A 27,128-nucleotide genomic window follows, 5' to 3' on the forward strand; every position below is an offset into this window, starting at 1 on the left:
TTGAGGAGAGAGTTCATAGTACTAAATACAACCCATGCTACAAAAGCAAGGAAAAGAAACATAAAACAAAACACCCTCCACCCTGGAAATGAACAATCAGCAAGAGTCAAAGATGAGCAAAGCTATAACCTGCATCTGCCTCCAATCTCTTTACAAACTGTTTTTCTGCCCATTTTGTAGGTAAAAATACTGTTTTCTACCCAGTCCTAAACTCATAAAAAATCTGCCAAGCCCCAAACAAAAACACGCCATCGGACTTCACGTTCCATTTTTAAAAATGCAGAGTAATTAGACCCCTCTCTAACTTGAAAATTTGCTGCCTTGAAGAACAAATACGTAGTGCTTACCTCCACAGCAAATGATGGCAGCGACAAAAAGGGATATATCGCTATCATCCAATTCCAGTGCATTGAATTTCATTGCAAAATCAAATTTTGGCTCCATTATATCACAGAACGGCTTTCTCAGACTTTTCAGGAACTCCCGTGTTATAAAACCATTTCCATAGGCTACCAGCATCCCATCCTTGTTCATTACAGATGCTAACATAGCAAAGATGGCTTCATAAACTCCGTATTTCAACAGCGTCACTTGATCATTCAAGTCAAGATTGGAGAAGCCAGGGATAGATTTGGCAAATTCAGTAAGTTCTGTGACAGTCTCTACAGAAGTACACTGGCAGCAGTGGAAGATTCGAACTTCTGCTTCCTTATTCTGAATTCCATTGGCTACCAGTTTTGCCACAAGGGTCTTCTCTGCCATGCACAAGGTATCCATATCGTGTATAACAAATGGCTACAGAGAAAACAGTATTAATTCATTGACAAAATCAAAGCTATTAATCATTGGTTTCCTAAACAACTGAATTTTGATGAACCTTATAAGTTTCATACTAATCAGTTTTCATCTATCAATAAACTTTGAGTTCTTTCATATTTCTGCATAAAGAGAAACCACACATTACTGAACTACAAAATGCAATGTCTTAGATCAAGTCTGCCCTGCAAATGACTCAGCAAAAAACAAAATGTAAATATGCATGACGTATTTGCAGTGAATATCCAGAAGTACTGTGTGTAGTATATATATATATCCATCTCAGAGTAAGACCCAGAAGGTTCTCAAAAGACGTGTATTACCTTCTCCAGTAGTCCAGGTTATTCTTCCTACTTTCCTATAAATTCCTAAACTAACTACACTTGATGCACATCGTGATGCTTTCCTGAAGTATCCTAAGGGGAATACAGACAATCATTCAAATATAGGACAGCATGTTTACACAAGAACATGACTCATCTATTACTCTTGCGTTCATTATCAGATTTTCATAGACTAGGTCTCAGCTGTTCTTCCACATAAATTCAGCTCACCTTTCTAGCTACTGTTAGTGCTAAGTCATCTCTAAACCCAGATCCCACTAGAATGTCAGACAACACTAAATTTCAGTCTCGATCACCATTTTTTCCATAAATAAAAACCCCTCTATTTAAAAAGGTATGTGCATTACAATATGATGAGCTGGTCTCTTAAAAGCATCACATAAAGAAGCATTCCCACTTTCTTAAGAATCAACCAGAACTCAAAAATATTTTGATATATATCTGAAGAGCAGTAATCAAAACAAAACAAAGGACTATTTATGAAAGAAAAACAAAGAAGCAAACAAACAAAACAAAACCAACCAACCAAACAAACCAACAATGCTTCCCAGTCTATCAAAGTCATGGCAACTGGCCTTGAACATAAATGTTATTTCCTTAAATGCTAAGCGAAGTACCATCCCTATGCTGTTTTGCTTATCTCAGATTAAACATCATGGACAATTTTTTGTATTCCTTTATAAATAGAATTCACTTATTTTACTTAGAAAACTGTAAAACATTAAATTTTCCCTACAATCCACTGAACCACTTTGAATGTTGTACACTTTTTCAAGTGCTTAGAACAATTCCATCACATTTCTGTACTTAGTACAGAACTTTTTATGTGCAGGTGGATATGAGAGAAAAGCAGCAGAACAATCAAACACCACTTTTTGAACTTAGTTAGATGTAATCTGTCATGTAAATTCTTTTGGAATTTATCATCATTTCAATATGCAGAAAACAGGTAATGTCAAGGTCTTGGGATCCAAATTTAAAAAGGACATCTCGTCATCATGAAAAATGCTAGTTTGTTCTGAGATGAGTTATAGTGATGCCAAGAATTAGGATTCTCTGAAATGAAATGTTAATGCATAGTTCAGAAACAGGTGGATTATTAATTACCAACAACCCCCTCAAAATTTGTTTTTGTTTAGGGATTTTTTTTTTCCCCAGAAGAGATGATGAAATAGCTGAAAAACTCTCTCCTTTTTCCTGAATATTGAAGAATAAAGGAACAGCCTGTTTGCAATATATTAGCTCCGATTCCTCATCAATTTTCACTTGTAAATTCAATAGGATACATGCGAGCCACTATTACCTGGTTAATCAGATGACTATAATCTGAGAGCCATTACATCAACTTCATCCCATAAATACAAACACAAAAATTAAGATGTAGAGATCTAGGATCTCTGCATGTATATTAAATATTGCAATTTATGATTCTGACATGGTAGCAAGCTTGAAAAGGGCTATGTGGAGAGGTGGCTACTTGGTAAGGTGTTAAAGCATGGTATTTACTGTAGGCTTATGTCAGCTTGTACCCCCAAAAAGGTTTATGGCTTATGGGTTGTTCTTAATTTTTAAGCACCTCATCAACCCAGAGAAAAAGACTGGCATTATTCATATGTTTCTCTTTTAATACAGAAGCTTGTATGCTTGTCTAGACTAGACTATAATAGGCCAAATTCTATAACTTCGAAGACAGGTTGCTTACAATTTTCTTAATGCTTATTCCCATATTTACACAATTTTTATTATGTTATACTTAAAATGTCTTCCCCCCAGATTCATCCTGAAAGTAAGACTCCTATTTTACCACTGATTTTATCTTCTCTATATGATAAATCACAATAGAATTAAAGAAATTGTAGCTAAAGTGAAACAAGTCAGTCCTTACAATCTTGTGTGCTACAGAACAAAAAGCAGTTGATAGCAGAACCTAGACCAAGTTCTTCATTGTCCAATGTTGATTTCCTTGCCGTATTCAATCATTTCTAGGAGAGTTATGCACATTGTCAAAACAGTATGGCTCACAGTTAAATCTCAAAGATGTTGTGCAACTGGTGAGTAAATATTGCACAATACATATTAATTAGTAATGACCAAAGTACTATAAGTAAAAATTCATAGAGAACATGTAACATAACAGTTTGTTATATGAGAACATATAACAATTTGTTATAAAATCTTGGATAAATTATCCTGTAAGAAAAATAAACAGTATAGCATACATGTCATCAGAAACTTGTTTGCTTCTCCTTTTCAAAATAACCATACATTTAAGACCAGGAAGGCTGCATGAGGAAGTGGGAAGAACTGTTAACAAAGAATTACAAACTCAAGTTCTCTTTCCTCTCCTACCATTTATACTGCTGTGATTAGAACAAGAGTCATTCAGAGCTTCTGTACGCCCTAGAAGATAACAGTATTTATCCTGGTATCTGTGGCTGAAAAGCATTTGAATTATTTTTTTCCCCGACTTTCACACTAGGAAATTAAATCTGAACCATTTTCCCCCACCCATAGCAAGAGGTATTCACATTCTGTTTCTTGATTAAGAACTAATTTTATTTCCCTTATCTCTCTACTATAATTTAAGGTTCCTAAAACTTTTTCTTGTTCTTATAGTGGCTAAAAGCAATTACATTTACTACAGGTATTCTTTTTTGTATATTTCATTTCCATATTAGCATGTTATTTATTTTCTGAAAGATTTGCTTACAAGTTTAACAAATCATTGTACCACCTTACGTGTTTTCCAGCTTTACTTTAAAGTTACAGCAAAAGTACTTACTGGATTGTTATTAGTTTTGCCTGCAAGGATGACTCTGGCTTTAACCTTGTTCATATTGAAGTTTTTCAGGTAAGCATCATGAATTCTTTTAGCAAGTGATTTAAGATCTGCCATTTCTGAATCTTCAATATAACTTTCACCTGTTAGAATTTCTGCCTTCAACTTGGCCTTCTCAGACCTTGGCATTCGTCCAAAACGTATTGCTGATAGGAAGACATAATTGTAAAACAAACATGTTATACAAAAACCTACACCTTTTTCCATTGCTGAATAGAGCAGTAAGATTTTCCATCTAGAAAAACTGAGGTAGAAGTAGCAGACTTACTATGATAAATTCATGAGTGAAGTAGTCTTATCCTTTCCAACACAGACAGTGACTGAGACCCAACTAATGAAACCTGACTCGTCAGGTTAGTGTACTACACTGAAAGTAATCAGACATTTCAAAACAAGATCTGGTATCTGCAATGATGTAGAATGCATACCTTTTTCCTTCTACACTAAGTAGTTGTATCTTTTTCTCTCCTCTCTGTGTTCTGCAATGCCCAACATGAAACTCAAAGTCCACCATGGGAATTCTAAAAAGCTAAGTGAGGAAAGTTGTGTCAGGAGCTTAGCAGAGGGCACACACACTGACTGGAGAGATCACAGAATCACAGAATTGCAGGGGTTGGAAGGGACCTCGAAAGATCATCAAGTCCAACCCCCCTGCCAAAGCAGGTTCCTTACAGCAGGCTGCCCAGGTAGGTGTCCAGACGGGCCTTGAATATCTCCAGAGAAGGAGACTCCACAACGTCCCTGGGCAGCCTGTTCCAGTGCTCCGTCAAAAGATGCCTGGGGGAACTCTGCAGGGAGCAGTGCAGGGAGGTAGGCCCAAATTTCAGTGCTGATTTTGAAATGGCTACGGCATTCAGTTCTTTAGGCACTGGATGTTCAGTTCAATGTACCTGTACTGACTGGAGAGAACAAAACAGACCAGAAACTCTCATTTATGCACAAAGGTTATAGTCAACAAAATCTCCTCCCAGACCCAGAATCAATAGATTAACTCTTCAAAACTGGACAGGAGGAGAATAGAGTTTGAATATGCAATCCAGTCATTAGTACATCCTTTTGAAAGGCAGGAGATGTGAGTTTGAAACCCCACTGGACATGGTGGTCCTCCCATTTCTTGGGCCAGTGCTCTTGCCATTTAGCACTAAAATAGGCATGTCCACATGCTTCTTCAGTTTCATCTTAAAACTAAAATAACTCCATTTTATAGAGGGGCCTACCCTCTGATAGTAAGCAAGGTTTTGAGAATGCTAATAAAGCTAGTTACTCTTGCCTATTTCAGCAGCTAACCACTGGGAGGACAGAACCTCACTGCTTTGACTGAGCAATTCCAAGCCTGTGCAGAATTAGTGCTTCAACATGCCTGAGGAATCTTATGACACAAGAAGGTGATTTGAGGCATGATCTGCAATGCAGTTTTGGACTTTAATGCAAGTCCTTCTGTGGATGGCCTGCTCTGAATCTGGCCATGGGTCTATCAGAAGAGTGGAAGAATATCTTCCCTAAACCGAAACTTAGAGGATAGAGGTCATAGGTGTAAATCTAGTTAAGGTTCTTTTCCTGAGAAGCACTGTCTGCAAGTTAGCAGTCTTCTCATTCCCTTCAGCCTCCTATATGTTTTCTCCAGTGAAACTGCTGCTTCCTTCAGCTAGAGCACAGGTGCCCACAGTGCTTTAATAGCATGAAACAGCTTCAACTGAACACTAATCCCTGCCATCCAACACAGCTCCCTACTCAGTTCCTGCCCCTGAGATGTTACTTTGTTAGCTGGCACACTCTTCCCAAGTCTGTTACTTCAGTAAGGTTATTACCAGTCCTGAATGTGACTCTCCAAATGCACTTTAATCTCAGTCAAGGCTGTGCACACAACCAGGCTTCCCCCAGAACCAGAAAGTCAACTTTCCCAATGTCTCTTGCTAGGACTCTAGAGTATGCTGCCATAGGCGGCTTTCCCAACCAGGTCCCCACCCCAACTATCTTGACTGCAATGTTTCCTCAGGAAGTTCATCTCCCAGCCCACAGCTTTTCATGTAGCCCAGCAACCTACTCCCAAATTGCACCTGCTCCCAAGTTCAGCCTTGACACCATAAGACTTACGTAGGGAAAGCAAACTGCTGTCATCCAACTACAATATGCTTTCTCGTGGGTTGGCCTCTCCCAGCTTTATCTTCTTTCTTCTCCCCTCTTTACCAAAGTTGCTTAGCAAGCTACATACTGTGCATAAAACTGCCTTGTGGGGGTAATATTGGCATGTAAGCCAGAGTTAAGCCATTAACACAAACAATAATATAATTCTTAAACTGTATATCTAAACGTTCTGAATTTTTACCATTCCATTTAACAAGCAACATACTTCTAACTCCTGCCCCACAGTCAGCACACAGTCAGCCCTCCCCCCAACACTCCCTGAACCATCTGCCCAAGAGCTGTTGCACTGTCATCTGCAAAATAATTAAGTCTGGTTTCCTACAGATTTCTTTCCTGTGTCATGCCCTCCCACAATGAGGTAGTTCTCCTGCTCCTCTAAAACTCCCCCAGCCAGAACTCTTCCAGTATTGGAACTTGCTTCAATGGCACCAATGGTGTCAAAGTTCTGGGTGAAAAAAAAAAACAACTAAATTAACAATAATATGGACAAATGAACATTCAACACAATTGTGTAAAATTCACAGGAGTAGATTTAGCAGCTGTTTATCAATTACTTCTACTAGACATTAGGGAAATTGGTGTTGTCCCCCCACCCCCTCCAATCTATACCGTAAAAATCTGAGGTTCAACTCATACAAATAAGCATAAAAGTTATCCAAGTGTCTGCTTCCAGAAGCAGACCCTGGGTAGGAACAAGCAAATTATTAATGGCACTCTTACCTACCATTATGTGACATTCCAACTGAAAGGCACTTTTGAAAACGACAGTATTGGCACTTATTACGATTTTTTTTCTGAATTTTGCAGTTGCGATCACATTTATCGTAGATGAGTTTTAATCGAATTGTTCTCCTGAAAAAACCCTATAAGAAGTTTGAGAAGACAATATGTAATGTTAAAGAGTTGTGGCTACTAAACTTTATCGTACATGTGATTTTTTAATTGTTTAGTGATATCAGTAGGAAAGCAATATGCAAAGCATAATCTGTCCGAAGGTAAGAATCTCCCACTCTACGTGGTGAAGTGGTGTGTATGACGGCATATACAGAACGGAAAACAAGAAAGCAGGAAGTAGCTTTCAGCTCTTATTCTTGGAAGAGAACTAAGACCCCAGAGTACCAGAGTAAATTGCTTTTAAGGATTAAGTAAAACAGTCACATCCTGGTTTTGCATACATTTTCTGTGTCCTCCGACAGAAACAACCTTAATCTTTCATATGTGTAAGTTACACAAATGCAGAGATTTAACACATCTCTTCTCTATTCAGCAAACGTGAGGGGTATTACAATGCAGCACAGTGTGTAGAAAGTGCCAAGGACACAAAAATGGGCATTACAGAAAAGGCTATACCTCAGCAGATCTCACCATGATGTCTTGATACTGCAATGTAATACTAGTCTCATGCTAAGAAGTAATTAAAGGGTTAGCAAAGCTTTTTAAAGTCATTGCAACATTTTGCTTCACATGACATAGTAACAAATGTCATTTAGGCTCTGGGGCTTTCTGGCCACATCTGATTATGAACTGGCTCTCCATCTCTTCAAAGGCAAGTAGAGTTTTTAGGATTAATTTATAAGATTTATATTTGAATTATCACCTTCTGACATGGAGCGTGAGAGAAAAATATACATGTATAAAATTAATTCTCTTATCAGACATAATTCTAAAAAAAAAAAAAAGAAAAAGAAAAAAAACCTAACACATTAGAAGTAAAATAAAAGAATCTTTTAATTCCTGGGCCATATCATTCCCCAAATTATACATTAATGATAACATTACTTTGCCCCGCAGATATGCACTGGCTCCAAAACTATAAGAGGTACAATACTAAGTGATTTAAGCAGAATGGGGTGGAGATGAAATATTTGGGATTTGTTAGTGTTACAATGGAAATGTAGCAGGCTCGCATGCTTCTCACAGCTATACTCCCAACACAAATAAAACACTAGTGGAGCAAGTAGGCTTTGATTTTTGGTCACAGTTTAGTGTTTTAAGTTGTTTTAGTGTTTAACTAACTAGTTCCACAAAAGTAGCATTAAAATTGTCATTGTGCATTGCCTCTGCTTGATGAAGGTCTGGTATTGAGTTACGGTAGCCAGTTATGGTATCTGAACAAATTATTTCTCAAAAAAGATCACAGATATGTTTATCATTGAAATAATTTTAATGGCTAGAATCATATTAAACATTTATGAAACAAATGCTTATCTCCATATAACCCTGCAAATAAAGCAACATGATTTAGGCTCTTAAAAAGAAAATTACGACTGTACCTTACAACCTTCACAAGCATGTACTCCGTAATGGTAGCCTGAGGCTTTATCCCCACAAATTCTACATTCAATGTTTAATGCTCCACTGGGTGATTCATCTATGCTACCTGGAGCTGTGGCAAAATTAATGGATGAAGGACTGGATGCTGGTGAAAGGGTGTCTAAAAGAAAAAGGAACACTTCATAAACACTATACTAAACCCACAACAACAAAAAAAGCTTATTTTAAAAAATAATCGTGAGTCAGCAGTGAATAATCATAGCCATTAAGTGAATTTGGCATTAAGTGTTTGAAAATAATTCATATTTATATTAACATACAAACATATACAAAATACAAGGCATATCCTGCTAATTTGGATGAGATACAATGTCGACAGACAAAAAGCCTTACTAAGAAAGAAAGAGAAAATCAAGGTTTTTTGGATTTTCCCACATCTAATTTTTTACTTTGGATTTTTCAATTTGTTCTCAGTTTGAAGTGAATATGAAATTGTTTAATCCCAAAACTTAAAATAAGTAACTAAGTATTCAAAGAATTTTTCATTTAAACCAAGGAAAATTTCATAAATATAAAAATACACATGTAACTGTCTTCAGGAATAACTAATTTGAAACCAAGAAACAATATTCAACATGTATCTACTACTCAAGACAAATAGTAAAAAAAATGAAAAAGAAAAAAGAAAATCTACATCAACAACAGAGACCTCCCCCATGGCTTCAAGTCTGTATCACAATATCCATTGAACCTGTCACTCACTCTTTCCAGAAAGGTTATTAAGAGCTCATCTCGCTGTTACCATCTCTTCTGCCAGCATTCAGAATGAGATCTATTACTACAGCATGACAAGAGATGTATTTGTAGCTCAAGCTGAATTAGTCCAGCACTTGAAGACACACTTAAAAGTTCCACTGACTGAAAAGCTATCATAGTTTTAAATGATCATCTAAACTGAGAACTAAAAGGCAGTTAAACACATCATTTTTCTAAAGAAAAGATTTTATCAAAGTGAAAATATACTCCTTCACATCAGTAAAAAGGCTAAACAAATATTAAAAGGAAGGTAAGAAGAGTGTCTACTTCTAAGATAACCAGGCAATAAGTCTTGCTTAAATATTTTACCTTTTGAGTATAATGGGAAAATAATTTCTGGATTGCTATACAATGAATTAAACAAACTCTCAATTTTACTACTAGATAACACGTTACAGAACCAACACCTTCCAACTTCAATTATTTCAATTAATATTTCCACCTTGTTTGAAGAAAATATTTTCTGAGGCCAGAATTTCTTTTATCTTCCATCTTGCAACTTGCACCACAAGACTTCAGCAAATTAATGGGTGTGTTATTTTAACAGAAAGATTAAGAAACACTTACGAATGTAGGTCAGCAAGTATTACATTGGAAAAAAAAACTTGGCATAGAATTCCGAGTCTTCATTGCCAAGACTGCCAAGCCCACAGGCAGTCATCAACAACAGCCTAAAACCCAGGATTTTTTAAAGTATGATTTTCATTTCTTTTTACTTGTCTTATGGAATTTGAGCCTTAAACATTTTCATTTTCCATCTTCTGTAACAGCAAAACTAGGAGTTTTTGCAATGAACACTGAATACTGAAAATAAGAAGCTGATACTAGAAACTGATCCAAATTATCATAGGACTTGTACACATATACACACACAAATAATTAAAAAAAAATCAGACCACAGAAGAACTGTATTATAAAGCCAGTACATATAAACTTTTCCTGTATGAGGCATATCTCTAGCTGTGAAAGTCTGCAACCAAAAGGGACCCAAACCATATTCTAACAAGCATTTCTTTAGGCAAGAGTGCCAAGGGACAGCTCTCCTTTCTTCCAAAATTTACACTATTCATTTCAACCACTTGTAGCACAGCGGTGCACCTCAGTTTTATTGGTGCAATTTTTGTAAAGTAAAATAGTGATCTACTGATCTCAGCCTAAGAATTAATTTACAGTAAAAAAATAAAAACACACAAAAGCAAAAACAAAACAGAATGCAAAACAACTAGAAGGTTAATCATAAACTTAATCTTAAAATGGTTGTACTGCTAAAAGGTTTGTAAAACCACAATTTCAGAAAGAATATCTTATTGATGTTATTGCAGTGCCCCACAACATTTCAACAATTTCCATTTTGAACCCTCAAAACAAATCTCACACAATGAAAGATCTTTTGACTAATGACTATGTACTATATAGCACTCTCAGATTAATTTTATCAGGGGAGAAACCGTTAGTTGAATAATGCTACTCTTGAGAAGGGAGAGAAAACAGCAAGTTAAAAACACCAGTACATTAAAATATACTGGAATTCTGGGTGCACTTGCAGGAGCTTGATTATAAATATATTTTTGACTGATATTTCATAGTACATTTCAAATACTTGTGATTTAAAGAAACTAAAGAAATGGTATTTGTTTTAGTGCAATATCATTACATCCTATATGACTAAAATATGTAACTTCTTTTCTAGAAATAGTGATTTTAAGTTATTTTGAAAAAGAAAACATTGATACTAATGATAACTTAAAAACCAGCAAGTATATGTTACAATCTAATAAAGTAATTTTAGCCTTAAATATATTAAGATGAAGCTATTATCAGTTTATATATTTTTAGTGTCATTTAGTCATAAACAACAATTATTACATTGAAAAAAAAAAAAAAGCTTTTATAAATACATAATAATAGGAATGAAAAACAAGTTTCCTGGTAACCAAAAACACTCTTACCTGTTATGACTGATCCGTCAGATCCTGGACCATTTCCCAGTGACTGGAACTCTGTTAAACTTAAAGCTCCAGAGCTATCATCACCTAGAGACTGAGAAATGTCTTGAATATTCTCCATCTCTTGTAGAAACTCTCCAGATAAAGGGCTACCTATATCATCCTCCTCCAAGGGAGTAAGTGGATAGAGCTGGTTTTCAGTGTCCACCATTTTGGTCAAGTAGAGCTGTCACTTAAACTTCTTTACACTGGTGGGGGAAAAAAAAAAAAGTCCTGTGCTTACAAATTCAGAATACATATATTTATATTCGATTCTGTTACACACAGAATATTGAATACACGAACTCTAATCTGATAATGAAATATTATACAATATTCTGTTTCTCCAGAAGCTTTATGCAACATGAATCATTGACAGGACAGGAAAAAAAGTCCAAAAAATATTTCAATATGATGAAAAGATATGATGAGATCAATGTATAGGTTGTTGTTTTTTCTCCTTTGCTGTTGAAGCTTACAAATTATGTTTCTATAGCATGCATTATGCACTTCCCACCAAATTTCACAGAAAAATAAGTATCAATATGATTACATATTATGTGAGAGCAGTCTTTTCTCACTTCATCTAACAAGTTTAGATATGTTGATTTGGTCCTCTGTTCTCATCTCTTAGATTTATTTGATAGGTCTTACGACACTGCAGAGAACAAAATACTGCCTTATACTATAATCTTTATAGAAGCAGGTAAAACTAATGGTTTTTGACCTACTTAGGTCAATGAACTTAACACCTTCATCACGAGTGCTTCAGCATATGCAATCCAACATATCTGTAATTCCTAAAGTTAGATTTATTTCCCACAGTGAAATGTTTTCAAAGCTGCCTTCCAAACTTGCCACCAGTGTAATCAACTTTAAGTAACAGTACAGATTCTTAAGAAAATTAAGTAGTTATTTCAACTAATAAATGTGCTGTAGAATGTTGCTGCTGCTGCCAAGACATACTGCTAAAAGGAACTAATTTTTTGCACTGCTGTGTTATACTCCGCACACGTACAGACACGTCTTGATGCAGTATTGACCATTCAATGAATACACGCTGGCTTGCAGGGAAGCTTTGACTGTTACTGTGGTTACTACTCAACGCTGAGCTTCGCAAAGAGCCACGTGTATACTGCAGTTTATCGTGGAGCTTGAATTTGCCAATAACTGGCTATATGGGGATATGCCAATACTGATTTTTCAATAAAAAGTACTAGGTTATGATAAAAACAAGTGAACAAACAGAAAACCCAACCTTCCTTGATGTTATTTAAAGTTTTATATAGAGCTAGTCTGGCTTCTATGACACTAAATGCTTTATATTAAGAAATCAATCCTTGTATCTGATAATTTGTAAATGACAGATTCATCCTATGAAAATTGGGTATTTATTCTGGTTAAAAAGTGTTTTTTTTCTTTTCTCTACATAATTGCCCAAAAGATGACATCTATGAGTGATACAAAGAACTATTGCTTTACATACTAATGACAAAAGACAGCTGTCACTTGTATTTGGTTATATAAAAAACTTAAAAGGATTTAGACTAGCAAGATACCTGCCATCAAGCCTTTTCTCCCTAGACTGATGGCAAAAGTCTGCCTTCAATTATATTTGCACAGATGTAACTGAGGGCAGAATGATCTGCTCTATGGAAGACTTAAGAGTTAATCTTGCAAAAACCTGCAAGTTACACGCAGTTTTTAAGAGATTTATTTTCCAAGTGCACTCAGCAACGTGCTCTTTCCGCTATTTCATGGAAAACCAATGGTTCATATATATATATATCATTGCTATGGTGTTTTCCAATGTGTTCATTACATGATGTTAAAGCAAAACAAAACAAAAAAATAAATCTGTATAGCATAATAAGGCTTTCTATCCCACAATCTGCATCCTTCATACCATTGACCAGCCAATCGATGTTATTTAAAATATATACACTAGTCTTCTCTAAGTTTTCCTCTGATTTTAAGACTACCCATTTTTTTAATATTTATACCCAACTTCTATACTAGTACAGCCTATGTACCATTATGCATCACTCATTTTAGCCAAGTGAATGTTAACCCCTCAGGTACAAGAAGAAATTGAAATTGTATTGTAATCATAAACTCTGGTGATTAAAACAAAGCAATATGTTCTATATATCCTTCTTACAGCTCTATGCACCATTTTACTCATTTTTCGTAGAATCCTTAAGGTTGGAAAAGACCTCCAAGATCATCTGGTCCAACCATCCCCCAGCCACCAATATTACCCACAGTAATGAATTCCTATTTGTAAACTATATTCAGGCTCCCTGAAGAAAAATGTTATCTGAAACAGGATAGCTTTAACTAGAAATGGAAAAATAATTTGACTATAAAGAGGATTTTCTTGGCAATAACTGCCTCTTAAATATCTGTTTTTGGCAAAATCCACTTTAAACAAAGTGTTATCAGGTTGCACAATGAACTACAGAGGAATATTGAAGTAACAACAAAACATCTCTTTTAAATCAGTGTCTGGTAGTTACATTAATTTAAACATTCAAACAATGAGCAAAGAAGCAGTAGGAAATACAAATGTGTTTTGTATCACGAGGTAGCAAATAATATCTAGGAGACTAAGAATAGGAATTTATCCATGATTTGTATCCCCAGTTACAACACTATGTCACTATTGATTTTACTCGGATATGCCACATTGCTACTCTATCACTATACACAGCTCAGTGTATTTAGAAATAACAGATAAATTAACTATCCAATTTGATATATTAAGTACTCAGTAGTATATTGCCAGCACTGTACTAGAACATTTATCAGCAATGCAAGGATTTTCATCTGTATCTCAACCTCAAGAACATCCAAGAAACTGTGATTGTGATAATCAATTATTTTGGAACACAACATTATATTGGAAAACTGAATCAGAATAACTCCTTCCACACAGAGTACTGAACTGTAATTGACATCCATTATAGTCACTACATGAATTCCATAATTTGAGACTATTTAGTAAAATCAGTTTCAAATATCACTTTCTTTTAAACCTCAACGGTTGTCCTGTCTCCAAGAACTACCTTTGTTTCTCTTATAAATCCTACTGGCTTGTGACATGACAAAATATGAACAAATATCTAGATTTGATACTCATAAGGCTGACAGAAGACACAAAATTAAAATCACTCCAACATACATGACCATAGTTATTTCTGGAAGAAAAAAAAGGCTCAGAAATTGCACGAATGACAACAATAAATAAAACACTCCCTAGCCTAACATTAGCCTAACATTTTAGGAGCATATGGTCACACATCAAAAGAAAATGCCACAGATTATTGTGCGCTATCTGACAGAGATTTTATTGCTAAACCATCTGCATGGATTCAGACCAATGCTTCCAATCTCATGAAGACTTGAGCTGCAAAATAACTTTGGAGATGCAAAGGCTGTTACAAAGCACTACTTTTGACAAAGTAAGAAAAAGAAGCAACAGCAAACATTTCTGGTTAACCTTCTTTGTTATTCTCTGCCACTACCTTTAACTGTGAATATATTTGTACAATTTCTCTCTTGAGGCAGCATGAAACATCTCCATAAACCCTGGAACTAACTCTGCAGTTTGCTGTTAGTTATCTAGCACTGTCCAAATCTGGTGCCACCAGCATTTATTACACATCTTACTCTCCCCAGATTTAACTGGAAGATGTCAGACTTCAGTGGAGAAACAAGAAATCAGTTATGCATTTATTTGTGAAACCAAAGTTAAATTACTATCGCTGTAAATTGTTTTGAGGGAAAGGAGTAAAAAAAAAAAAAAAACACCTTGATGTATATCATTTTTATAATGGTAGCTGAGAATTCTAGCAACTGTTCTCTGGCAATCCAAAGTGGACTACCAAATTTGTCTCCCTAAGGAGCCATCAACAGAAAAAGGAAGAAAGGAATGGCAGAGATTATGATCAGCACTGCTCCTCCAGTGTGCTGAGTGTAACGGCATTGCTCATGGCACAGAAACATGACGTTCCTCTGCGGACGTGTAGCAAGAGTATCCCAGTATCGCTGGGGAAGTTTCAGGAAGCACCAGGCTCTGGGTAGCCAGCCCAGTGTTACTTGACGCTACCTGCTGAATCACACCCGCCTCTACAAGTGCAACCTCTTAGTCCAGCACAAGTATTTTTAAAAGATTAAGTGAACACTGAAGTTCACCTTTCAATAAAGTAGGCCTTATTTGACAAGAAAGCAATGAAAAGACTTGATAGCTGAACTCTGAACATGGCAACAGCATTTTCAACAGCACAATCAGTTTTGTCCAAATTGCGTCATACTTCTCCACATTTGCAGTAAATATTTAAAATTCACCAGACTGTTTAGCTGAATTTATATAACAGCTCAACAGCTAGTGAAATATAAATCAAGTAGTTTTTGTTTTTAAATATTAAATGACATACCCTTTTGTACTTTCAAACGCTACCAGTAAATTACAGCTGCTTAATCATTATGGCTCATGTCAATGGTTAACTAGCTACTTTAGTGAGCACACCTCTTACATAACCATTTCTGAAGACAAAACATACTAACCTTTCCATTACTGAAAAAAAAATATATTTTTTTATCTTTTTTTTAGAAGCACAGAAACAAAACATTAATGTAAACCACCCAGTATTCGTGCAATGAACTCCTTTCATTTTGTCTTCTCTGTACTTGTGCATGTTTATACATGCATATGCTTTCATTGGCAGCTTTCACTTAATATGCATTGATACAGTTCATATGAAAATAAAACCTCCGCAGTAAAAAGAGTAATGAGTACAAAGTTTATTTAAATAACATTCTCAGAGAGTACTTTGCTTTACAAGAAAAGCTTTACATGTTACAAGAGTAGTTGGAGGTAGCTGCAGTGTCCACTCACATGCCTGTATAAGTCAACATTTCTTCTTATTCTGAAGACTTCAGAAAAATCCTGTGCTTGGGACATTGTCAGAGGATTTTCTCAGTGTCCCATACAATATTCTAGTCTCCATGCCACCTTTCCTACACCCGCATGCAAACACACATAAAGGAAACTGAAAACAAGAAAGACTGACATAGAAAAATGAGAACACAATTTCATATAATTATTGTTTTAAAGATAAACAGATTTTACTGGAGCTCTCTCTCAGTCTATTATCTCCGCAATATGCCTGCTTTTTGAATAAGTCCCCCTCTCCCACCACCACATTGCAAATAACCAATGAGTAACTTACCTATAAACTTGAGGCAGGTTTTAAAGAAATCACAGGCAGATTATCAAAGAAAAATGCCTATTCATGTAGCAATCAGTAATTTGCTTCATTTTGGAAAAGGTTGGTGGGAGACTAAACCCCTGGCTGTTCCACATTTAATACTTGCCAAACTAAGGATAATCCCTGTAAGGAGACAGATCTTTGAGATGCAAAGGTCTCTGAGAAACAGTAACAAAGTCTGGATTTACTGCATAAACAAATTGATCGTTTAAAGGGCTTGCTTGCAAATATCAAGGTTAAAGTTGAAACAATCATTACCTTCAGGTCACTGAGAATGTTGTAGCTGAATACAGAACATTTAGAACTAGTGGGTATTGTAGATGCTTCTAGAAAACTTTGGTGAATAGGAAGACAACAAGTAAATAAGCTGAAGGATATTTCCGATATCCTGCTTCAACACATAAAAACCATCAACTGAAAATAAAATCTGGCACCTGAAAGTATGAAGTCCCACCTCCTATCTGGGAAAGGATGCATGTTTTCTCCTTTATCCTCTGACATTTAATAGTTTTGATACTTTGTAACCATCCACACCAGTAATATTTTGTATTTTCCATAGCATTAAGAACATAAGACAATTTACAACAAATGAAAATTTTTCATGTGCCACCTCTTCATCAAGGCTGCCATTTGCACACACGTGCACACACACAGAGAAACTATGTTTTTTCCCTTTTATACAGTTGTACTCCAAGATATCACACACAACTTACAAGCATCCTTGCCTTTAAATTAAATCAAAATTCACATACTTTAATTTTCAAAAATAATACTAAAATTGCAAAGTTAAGCTCTTATAAGTTACAAAATAAAAAATTCTATGCAACCTCAGGTTTTTGAGGCACAGTAACAGAATGTACTTATATACTGCACAGTGTTCTTTCCCCAAATCATTCCCCTTACAACTGGGCAATGTATTAAACAGAAGTGGAATCACACAGCTCATAGGACAACACAGTCTATATTAGTCTGCAGTATTAAAAAAAAAAAGCTGTTAATTTATGGGTCAATCAAAAGGGAAAAATATTGTTTGCTTAGGAAAAGTGGGAGAAAAGAAAATCCTCTTTCTCTGATCTGTAAGTATACTTGTAGAACTGAAGAAACAGTAGAGAGTTCTTGAAGGAGGAGCAGAGGCCACAGAGACAAGTGTACTGGCTTACAGAAGTGGGGAGCATGATGAGCTTTACTTTCCTCCCCTGAAAACACTTCTGTAATTGCATCAGGAGATGCAGAGATAACACACTTCTAATCTTACATGGGAAGTGTTGTTGAAGCTCTGACACACTTCAAATATTTTGCTGATTGATACTAAAAGTGGTAAAAACAATATGGGAGTATTTGTTTGTTTTTGTATTACTCAGCCAAACCCGAGCAGAACTTACTGAGCCAGGCAGCAGCGTTTCTTTGGTCCCAGGATTTTCTGTCCTGCTGAATTTTAAAAGATGTGATCCAAAAAGAGAGAGGAAAGGCAAGATTTTCTTACTGAAAATTAACAATCTTTATCAACTTTTCCATACAAGTAATTTGCCAACACCAGAAGCAAACACTTGTAAAGACAGGACTAAAACAGATGAATTAACATGCTGCACAAGCAAGTCAACAGTAAGAAGATGCACACAAGCAGTGCTGATTAATGATAGGTTAGGTGTGAACAAAACCACATGAGCAACTGACTGCACATTACATTAAGCAGAAGCATTCTTTAACTAGATGTACTCTATCAGACTGTCAGGGAAATACACAATACTTCTGTGGTGCAGCACCAGCTATTAGCCCACCACGACTGGAAAAAATTTACTGATAAAGCCAACGTGACTTATTTAGGCAAAGTGTTGAGATTTTAAAATTAAATCTATTTTGTGACATATGCAGAGCAGAAGTTTTCCAGCTCTGTAGCAAGGTACAACAATGTTGCCAGAAACTCTTATCATGCAATATACATGATATTTGGCATGCAGATGCAGGTTCCCACCAGTTAAAAAATAAATAAATAAAAATCCTCAGTTCTTAACATGTAACCATATTGTTATTCAGTTATTTTTACTTTGAAATAGTAAGGAAATGTCTTTATAAAACTATAAAAGATCATTTACATAACAGTGCTACAAATCCACACTTTTCCTGGTACAAACCACTTAAAAAAATAAGAATATATATAAGGAGATATTAAAATAAGCAACAGCTCTTATTTGGCAAAAAGAGTATTACCAACAGTAAAACATAACAGCATACAAACTCTGTAAAGAAAACTAACAAGGGTTGTCAAACAGGTAGCCATACTAAACATGAAAGATTCCTTACCTAATATTCAAGTACATAGGAGCCACAATGCAGAATATTAATAGAAGTTTAAGGCTCTAGGAACATCTGTTTAACACTTATGTCCCTCTGCTTAACACTTAATGTCCATCCCAAGCAAAAATCTAAAGCCTTAACCTGTACGATTATAAAAACACTCAGTTAAAGGCAAAACATTCAAAGTCATCCTGGACCGCTAAATAAAATACTATCATATCTCCTTATAAAAGAGAACTTTGAATCACTTATAACTGCAGTATATACAGAGGCACAGTTTAAAATTTAGCATTTGCAGCAATATCATAACCTTTAAAGACCAAAAAGCCTAAAATACCTATGGAAAAAATTCCTTAACACTGCTCAGCTGTTAAAATTTGGGCAGACCCTATACAGAAAGAGGCAGGAAAAAAGTGACTAATCAGCAAGGCGGGGGGGGTGGGTAGGCAGATTGAAAAAATACAGAAGCCAATGACATAATCTCTAGTGGTCACTATACAACTACTTTGCATTTACTGAGCCAGCTTCAATCCCTGTTGGCATCTCCCTGTAGCTTCTTTCCAAGATTTAGTGGCAGAGGGCAGAAGCTACTTCATGGGTCCTGCCTCTCTGAAGTGGAATCTCATTGCCTAGAATATATTAGAGAAGGATAAATGTCTTTGAACAGGGCAACTCATCCCCCTTCTAAATGCAACATTTCTGCTTTAAAACCGTTTAGCAGCTTTCTATACCTTCATGTTTATATATTCATTATTTCCTCAGATTTTTTAAGTTATGTAACACATTCATTTTATATAAAGTAGTTGCAACAATTTTTTGGTTTTGTCAAGATTGCTGTTCAAGAAGTGACTAGTAACAGAACAGCAACAGCACTGTCCAGGAGGTAATTAAACTATTTCTTCCAAATTGAATACCCTCTCACAGGACAGAAGCAATTACTAAGGGAGAAGAAAAAATACAAAGCAGGAATTAATTTTCAGCAAACAGGCATCTCACCTCACGTCAAGCACCTCACTTACACATCTGAGTAATGCAGAACTCAATGGACTTTCCAGAGTGTGACTGGTCTTTGAGACCACAATTACAAATTTAAAAGCAGGACTTTTAAACCAGATCACTTCCCCAATCCAGTTCACTGCAAAGCCTTACAAATATTTGTGCTGGCTCAACACAGGGAGCAGAAAAAGCAGTTGGGGAGAGGGACAGATGTGCTGCACAGCCAACAAATGTATTTGTGGATGTGCAGACTGAATCCTCTCCGAAGAATCCAATGACTGTATCAACAGTCTAGGCTTCTAAATTAGGCTCTTGCATTGCCTGAAGTAAAGCAGCCCTGCCACTTAAGTGGCTGTTGGGCGCAGAAAATGGCTCTACAGATCAGACAGCCTCTGTATTAGACTAAGCAGTATCATCTTTTGATATGGCCATAAGACTTCCCTATAGGCTGGGGAGCTCATGCACATCCCAGTTATTCATTATTCTTCCAACAGTAAAAATCTCTTAGAAATCCAGTAAATGGAAGATACAGGCATTTACTCTCAGCTGAAACAACAACACTCCAGGCTTCCCACCCCTGAAGAAAAAAAAAAAATAATAGTTCCAGTGCTAGAAACTCTGAAAGATGTAATCTAGCTCAAAGAAAAAATAAAATAACATCTTATCAAATGGCTTCCTAACAGGAAATTTTAAATTCAACAAGCCCCTCAAGAACAGGGGAAATAGGAACTCAGTTGAGAACACTTTACATTTACATATATGACACCTACACTGACTAAATATTAGACCAGGAAATACATTTCATCTGAATTTTGTATTTGATCTACAACATTAGCCTAGTCAACCTCTAGCAGACAGATCTTGACTTATAATGTACAGAAATACCACAGCTCCAAGTTATCAGTATGATGAGATCTGAAGCCTGTCTTTAAATTAGCCACTGCTAACCCCTTGAACAACAGGAGCCAGATTTGACTTTGTCAGCAACAGGACATAAAGGTTTTGCAACTTTGTCTTCAGGCTCCAGAGACAAGACTTACAGGTCTATCACCTCAAGTTTACATTTATCTAAAGCCATATTTGTTTTCTTCCACGTAAATGGACATCAGATATATCAAATATGACAGTACTCAAATTTGCACCAAGGTCCTTCTGATAAAACAAAAATTCCATTTTTCTTAGTTCATTTCTTTAAAGAACGGAGATTGTGTTGTTGCTTGAACTGACACAAAGCTCAAACAGATTCACATCTGTATTTTTATATGGAATACCAACATGACATTCAGAGATTTTGCTTTGTTTTTTCCTCCTCTAAATGTGAATTTTCATATCCAAAAGGTGAATACCTCACTCATTTCTGTAACTGGGAATAGAAAGATCAGACTTTACTTTTCATCCCTAGTGAAGGCTAAGCAGAAACTTATATCAGAAGTAGCTATATGCCAAAGTAAAGCATTTAAATCTTTCTTTTAAATCTATGTCTGCTGAATCCTTTAAATTCTTCTAAGACTTGACTCGTCAGGAATTCAGTACAAGTAAACAAACTACAGAATATTATATCAGGACTATTGGTAAGCAAGACTGTTAACCTTCACTTTACTATTTTCTTCAAAAAGTGCTTTGATGGGGTCTTTGCTTTAGTTTTTAATTGCAGTACAACCCAGTCTGATCTATAGATGATTCCTGACTCTAAAACAGGTAAGTACCAGCAAAGTCATAAGGGGGAAACTTTGCGGAAAAATCTTTCGTTTTCCTTTGACTTTTGCTGTCGAGATGCCCAGAAATCCTGAAAAAATGGCAATTTGTGATTTTTTGCCTTTCTCCATTTATCCTGGTTTTGGTTCCACTTTTACAGAAAATAATGAGCACTGACACATAGTTGAGAATTGACTACATGCTTAAAATTATAGAATAGGCATACTATAATTAACATGACATTAAAAAAAAACAAAAAACAGCCTAGACAACAGTATGTGGGAAGTTCATTCAATTTACCATGAAAGCAATTATTCAGATTGGAATTAATAACATCCCATATTTTTGAGGCTTCAATACAGACATAAGTATATTTTATTAATACAAGAATCAAAAAACCAATAGGAATGTGCTTCAAGAAACCCACTGCAACATCTTAGTAATCACTATGTTACAGAGGACGTGGTGTTCTCTGATACGTGCTCTCTTTCAAGTCCCCACAACTACTTCTTACAGCTCATCAGTTTCTAATAAAACCCCCACTTCATTGTTATATATACATCTATGCTTGCAGCACACTCTAACTTTTTTTCTTTTCCTCTCTCCAGACAATCACTGGCTTTGCTCTTTATTCAATGCTGTTTCAGTGTCCATGTCTCTTCAGGTCCCTGTTATATTCTACTCAAATTATTCCATACTTGAACGAGATTCAAATGATTATACATGTTAATCATAGCAGTCATAGCAATTTGCGCTTCAAGCTTTAACAGATTCTAAATCATTCACTGACAGCATCTTGTAGGCAATGCAGCTAAAATAATTTAGTGTTTTGCACAAAGGTGCTTTTTGTGTTTGCTGAACACTTACATGTGAAGACCATGACTACTGAGAACCAAAGATACGACGCATCATTTAAGAGGCCATTTTTTGTACATGTACATTAAAATCTAGGATTAGATTTATGATTGATATTTGAACCAATGCAAGGTCACATTCAGACAAACATGACTTTTATGTATTTGCTATTTGATCCAAGACCAAGGTCACGTTCATACAAATGTGTCATCTGAGTACTTGCTATATTTTTATTACCACGTTAATGAACACAAAGCTCTTCTACTTTCCCCATATGTCCCCAAACTCCTTATTCATTTTTGGAAGTCATCTGGCTTCTTTAAGTTTTGCATTACTGTCCAAACATCTGACAAGCTAACTACCTAAGCCAGTATTTTGAATCAATTAACAGCTAGGAACACCTGGACTTCCCAAGTCAGTGTGCTCAAACTGAGGATAAACCTACTTGCATAGTATGTCCAGAATTAAGAGAAGTTAAAAAAAAAAAAAAAGTCTTATGAACTGCATGAACATATTAGATGTCATAAAACCATTATCAATGCTCTTTTCTAAAAATAGTATGTAAAAGTAAGTTTTAGTGGTTAAGTCAAAGTTGGTTCCTATGTGTACAGCATTTACCAACAGCCTACACATCTGTCTTAACATGCTGCTCACTGAGAAACAAGATCATTGAGACTACATTGAAATGTTGTAATTGTTCCCTTACATGTGTGAGTAATGCATCTCAGATTATGCAAAGTGACTTCTCAACAATTTTCTAACCATACCCTGACATTCTACAGAGATTTCCTTTGTTGAAGGATAAAGATATCTGAGGGTAAAAGGCAAATACAAATTGCATTTTAATGTGGTGACTAAATGATTATCTCCAATATAATCAAATTTTGAGTAAATAAAATGTAAGTCTATTGCTAAGTTTCCTGCAGAGTATATTTTTATTACATATGGTAAAAATAAACTTCAGAGGGTGAAACACTAAAGACTCTGTGCAAACAAAATTGTCCATTAAAATTATAATCTGATACACATAGAAGAAGTGCCAGGTAGGTTTTTTGGTCATTTTCCATTAAACATATTGATGATGCTGTTACATAAACACCTATAACTCAGAAATTTTACTTGTTCCTGTGCTTGATTTAAAAAAAAAAAAAATCACAAATCATTGTCCTATTCAAAAGGACATCATAACTTTTACAAGCAAAGATGTCTAGCAGCTCTTACTAACAAATGTGAGACTTTAGACAGACTATATTTATAAAAAGAAATAAAAAATCAATTGCCATTAACTTATGGAATCAAGCAAAGACTTAGATGATTTAGTGAGAAGCAATTTCTAAACCTCCAATAACATTGCAACAATCTTTAGGGTTCATGTATATGCATGGATGTCTTAAAATGTGTTCTTATAAAGTCGGATAAAAGAATTGCATTTGTTTTATCTCCTCAGACCCTTATGTGTGGTAGCAATTGGTATATATTGGCAATAATTTCTTCCTGGCAGGACTGGTAATAACATACTCTTAAAACTAAGAATTCTTGGTGTCTTGTAAATAGAAATACCTGCCTTAAGTATAAATTCATAGTAAAACGAAGGCTGAGAAATAGTTAACTCATCATTTGTTTTGTGAGCATACTTATTATTCCTGTATGATTTCATCCTTGCTTATTCTTCAAAGCAAAGCAATGTTCCTACAACAAAAATACTTCAACTGAACACAAATGCTAGGCCTCAAATTCTGCAACACAATCTACAATACTTTAAGGATACCAAGTAGTTTTGTTACCTCGTAAAGAGATTTTTGAAGTTGTATATAACTGAGTTTAAACAACGTGATAAAAACGTGACAGCATTACATTGTGACAGTAACTAAATATGGAAGGTAGAATTCATATTGGTATTCACTGTCAGTAACATTAAAACAGTGGAAAAGGGGTAACTGCTGTTAGAAGAAATAAGACACTTTAATTTCTATTGATTTGCTTCCCAAGACCTAACATTTTCATACCATTGCAACCCCACATCATCCTATTGTGACTCCCTGATCTTTCCCTTCCTCACAATACTTCCCTCTCCCCACGCAACGTCCCTGAACTACTGACTGGGCAAACAGTGAGCACACGCTGTAAGCTGGCTCAGAGCTGCATGTTGCAACCAGTGCTCCTGTGCTGATTGGCAATTAACAGGCCAAATAGAACAGAGAATTGTTGAATTCTTATTGCATCATTTCCTCAGCTGGGTCAATAATGTGTTTTCCCTCTTTCTGTCGAGTTATCAACTTCCAAAAAAATTATGCGACTCCAATACCTTTGCAACCACCACTCCTCGGTCAAATTTGGCAAGACTTGCAGGTTCAAAGTTATTGGAAGAGGAAGGCAGACCATACTGCATATACCTGACTTTTTGAAGTAGCAAGACTAAAGAGATGAGAAAGTAATTCTGAAGACAGTTATCAATACATCAGTTTATGAGCATAACTCTTCTTTTGCACTTACTAAGGTTTGTAGAATACACAAATGGATGCCTGAAGTTATGTTAGTACTTGAAGTATTCTTCTAGTTTTCCAGGATCCCTCACTTTGACTCCTAATTGCATACTTTATTAAGAAAAAGACAATTGGCTGTCCTTGAAATAGTGGTTAAATTTTCACTTTGGCTGAGGACTTCTGACCTGTAGGCAAAAACAGTAGTTCTTACAGAGATTCTAATGGCAACATCTTTCCTGAATAAAGAAAAGAGCTATTGTCTTGGAACAATAGTTTTTTAATCGAGAGAGAGAGATGGATTCAATTAAAATTACTCAATGCAAACAGGTGAAAGATGGTTTGGATTTTCTAGAATATTGGTTTAAGATCGTTCCTTTTATCACTGAGATTATGCAAAGCTTCACTTGAATCTTCACTGTCCTTCAACCACAACCTGGGACTTGCAATCCCCTTCTTTAGGAGCACCTAGTCAGATAAAACTTCTCCACCTGGTGAATTCCCACATTTTGCAATTCTTATTTCATTACACAAGCCCCATCCTCAAAAATCAAAACAAAAAAAAACCACAACTTTGTATCTGTATGTGTAACTACAGTAGCTCTCCTACTTACGACCAGCATTCCTTTACAAGGTACATGAAGCCCTTCAGTTTCCTCTTTTCATCTACTGCTTAAACTTCCATCTAGGGTTGGTCTCATTGTTTTGGCCTGGGACAAAAACAAAGTTACTTTGATATCTAATGCTGCAACTTCTGATTCAGAGATCAACAACAAGAAAAATATTTTGCCTCAAGTATACATCCTTTTCAGTTTCCAGCACTCTCCCCATCCCCAAATCTCAGGTTTCGGTTTTTGGCTTTACCCCAGCATGCTCAGCTTCAATAGTCTTTCAGCTGTCTTATCCTTCTCTTTCATAAGCTGTGTCAACCCACCCTCAAATCACCTCCTTCATCCCCTCGGGTCCTCTAGTCTTCCATCTCAGCTCCTCTAGTATCTGCACAGCTGCACTCTTCTCACCATCTGCAACCCCCTGCATGATTTATCATCAAACGTAACAGACCATGATTATTCACTATTTAAAAAGCTACAGTGGAATTTACATCTGTTTCTGGAAGAGATTCAAGAAGCCTGAATTCGCCTTCTTAGTGGAGAAGAACACCACTGTGCATTTTCTGTGGTTTTATTTCACTGATAAACTTCATTCCCCTGCCCAGACATACTAGCAAAGCATATTTGATAACCTAAATTCAGTTTAGTAAGATTTACATCCAATAAAAGAGACTGACCTTCAAACAAGTTATTACAGATTAAGGTTCTTTCTTCTGGAAATTAATTGAGTAATCCCAATGAGCTAGCTTTTGTACTCTTCTACCAGTAGACTAATGCCTTCTATAAACAGCACCTGGAATTGCTTGGTTTACTTATTCTTCAGTGTATTACAATTTTACTCATTCCTTCAGAGTATTTTTTACATGCTCTCATTGCTCAATGATTACATTTAAATAATAAAAAAACCTGCTAAAAATAAACTAAGTTTGATTTAATGGCGTGCCACAACTCAGAGCATCCAGAGTGGAATGTGAATCAAAATTCTTTCACTTTTTGTTGTTGTCAAGAAAAAGGTCTTCAGTTTTGTTCCAATAATTTAGAAATTCCTACCATAAGAAGCTTTTCTGCATGACAAATGTATCACCCAGAAACAAAGTTTACATTGAAGTAACATTGCAGACTGGAGTCCTAGCAACAGGTATGAATGCAATGAATCTACATCTTTTGGCAAATGGACATCAAGTACTTGTGCTTCCAAGCTACTGACATGTCAGAGGATATACTTGGTTCACATGACTTCACAGTTCTAAATCAGGTCACTTGCTACAGTATAGAGATCACAAGCCTCACACTCCTGCATGATCAAAAACATCAAAATATAACCAATTATTTTCCTGACATCTAAGCTCTCTGCTCATCCTTCACATGATGTAAAGGGTATCTACTTATTGGTTTAACAGCACTGTATTAACAATAGTATCACCACTGCTGCCTGCCTGCTACTCCACCTCTCCTCCCCACTTTTTTTTTTTTTTTTAAACCAAGGAAGAAACTGAATTACAGCAAGGTGGGAAAAAGAAGACAAAAACAACCAACAGACCAATGAAACAGTCAGGACAAGAAATTTTGTTTACAGAGTCCCACATATACTTTCATATATCAGTTTGAATTTAATTTGTAAGACATTTTAGCTGACAGAATAGAACTTTGAGAAAGCAGTTACAAGGGGGACAGCACTCAGCCCTCTGCAAAGCCACACAGAAG

At 35.8% G+C, this 27,128-nt stretch overlaps 1 protein-coding gene across 9 annotated transcripts in view; it reads right to left on the reverse strand.

Annotated features, from left to right (window-relative positions):
- The window catches only part of PPARA (peroxisome proliferator activated receptor alpha), a 74,059-nt gene that overhangs the window by 8,081 nt on the left and 38,850 nt on the right, over positions 1–27,128 (reverse strand). For 5 of the 9 annotated variants that reach the window (XM_080576605.1, XM_080576606.1, XM_080576604.1 and 2 more), the window contains 5 exons: positions 11,184–11,428; positions 8,418–8,578; positions 6,869–7,007; positions 3,943–4,145; positions 348–795 (listed from right to left, as the gene is read on the reverse strand). In XM_080576605.1, coding sequence (XP_080432731.1) covers positions 348–795; positions 3,943–4,145; positions 6,869–7,007; positions 8,418–8,578; positions 11,184–11,391 — 1,159 coding nt within the window. In that variant the 5' untranslated portion in view covers positions 11,392–11,428. Of the gene's footprint in view, positions 1–347; positions 796–3,942; positions 4,146–6,868; positions 7,008–8,417; positions 8,579–11,183; positions 11,429–16,119; positions 16,406–16,453; positions 16,616–24,826; positions 25,002–25,427; positions 25,524–27,128 lie in introns of those variants that run through there. The other 4 variants (XM_080576608.1, XM_080576607.1, XM_080576609.1 and 1 more) reach the window with 4 other exon arrangements.

The sequence above is a fragment of the Anser brachyrhynchus genome (genome assembly GCF_964034855.1).
Source record: "Anser brachyrhynchus genome assembly, chromosome: 1".
Taxonomy (NCBI): Eukaryota; Metazoa; Chordata; class Aves; order Anseriformes; family Anatidae; genus Anser; species Anser brachyrhynchus.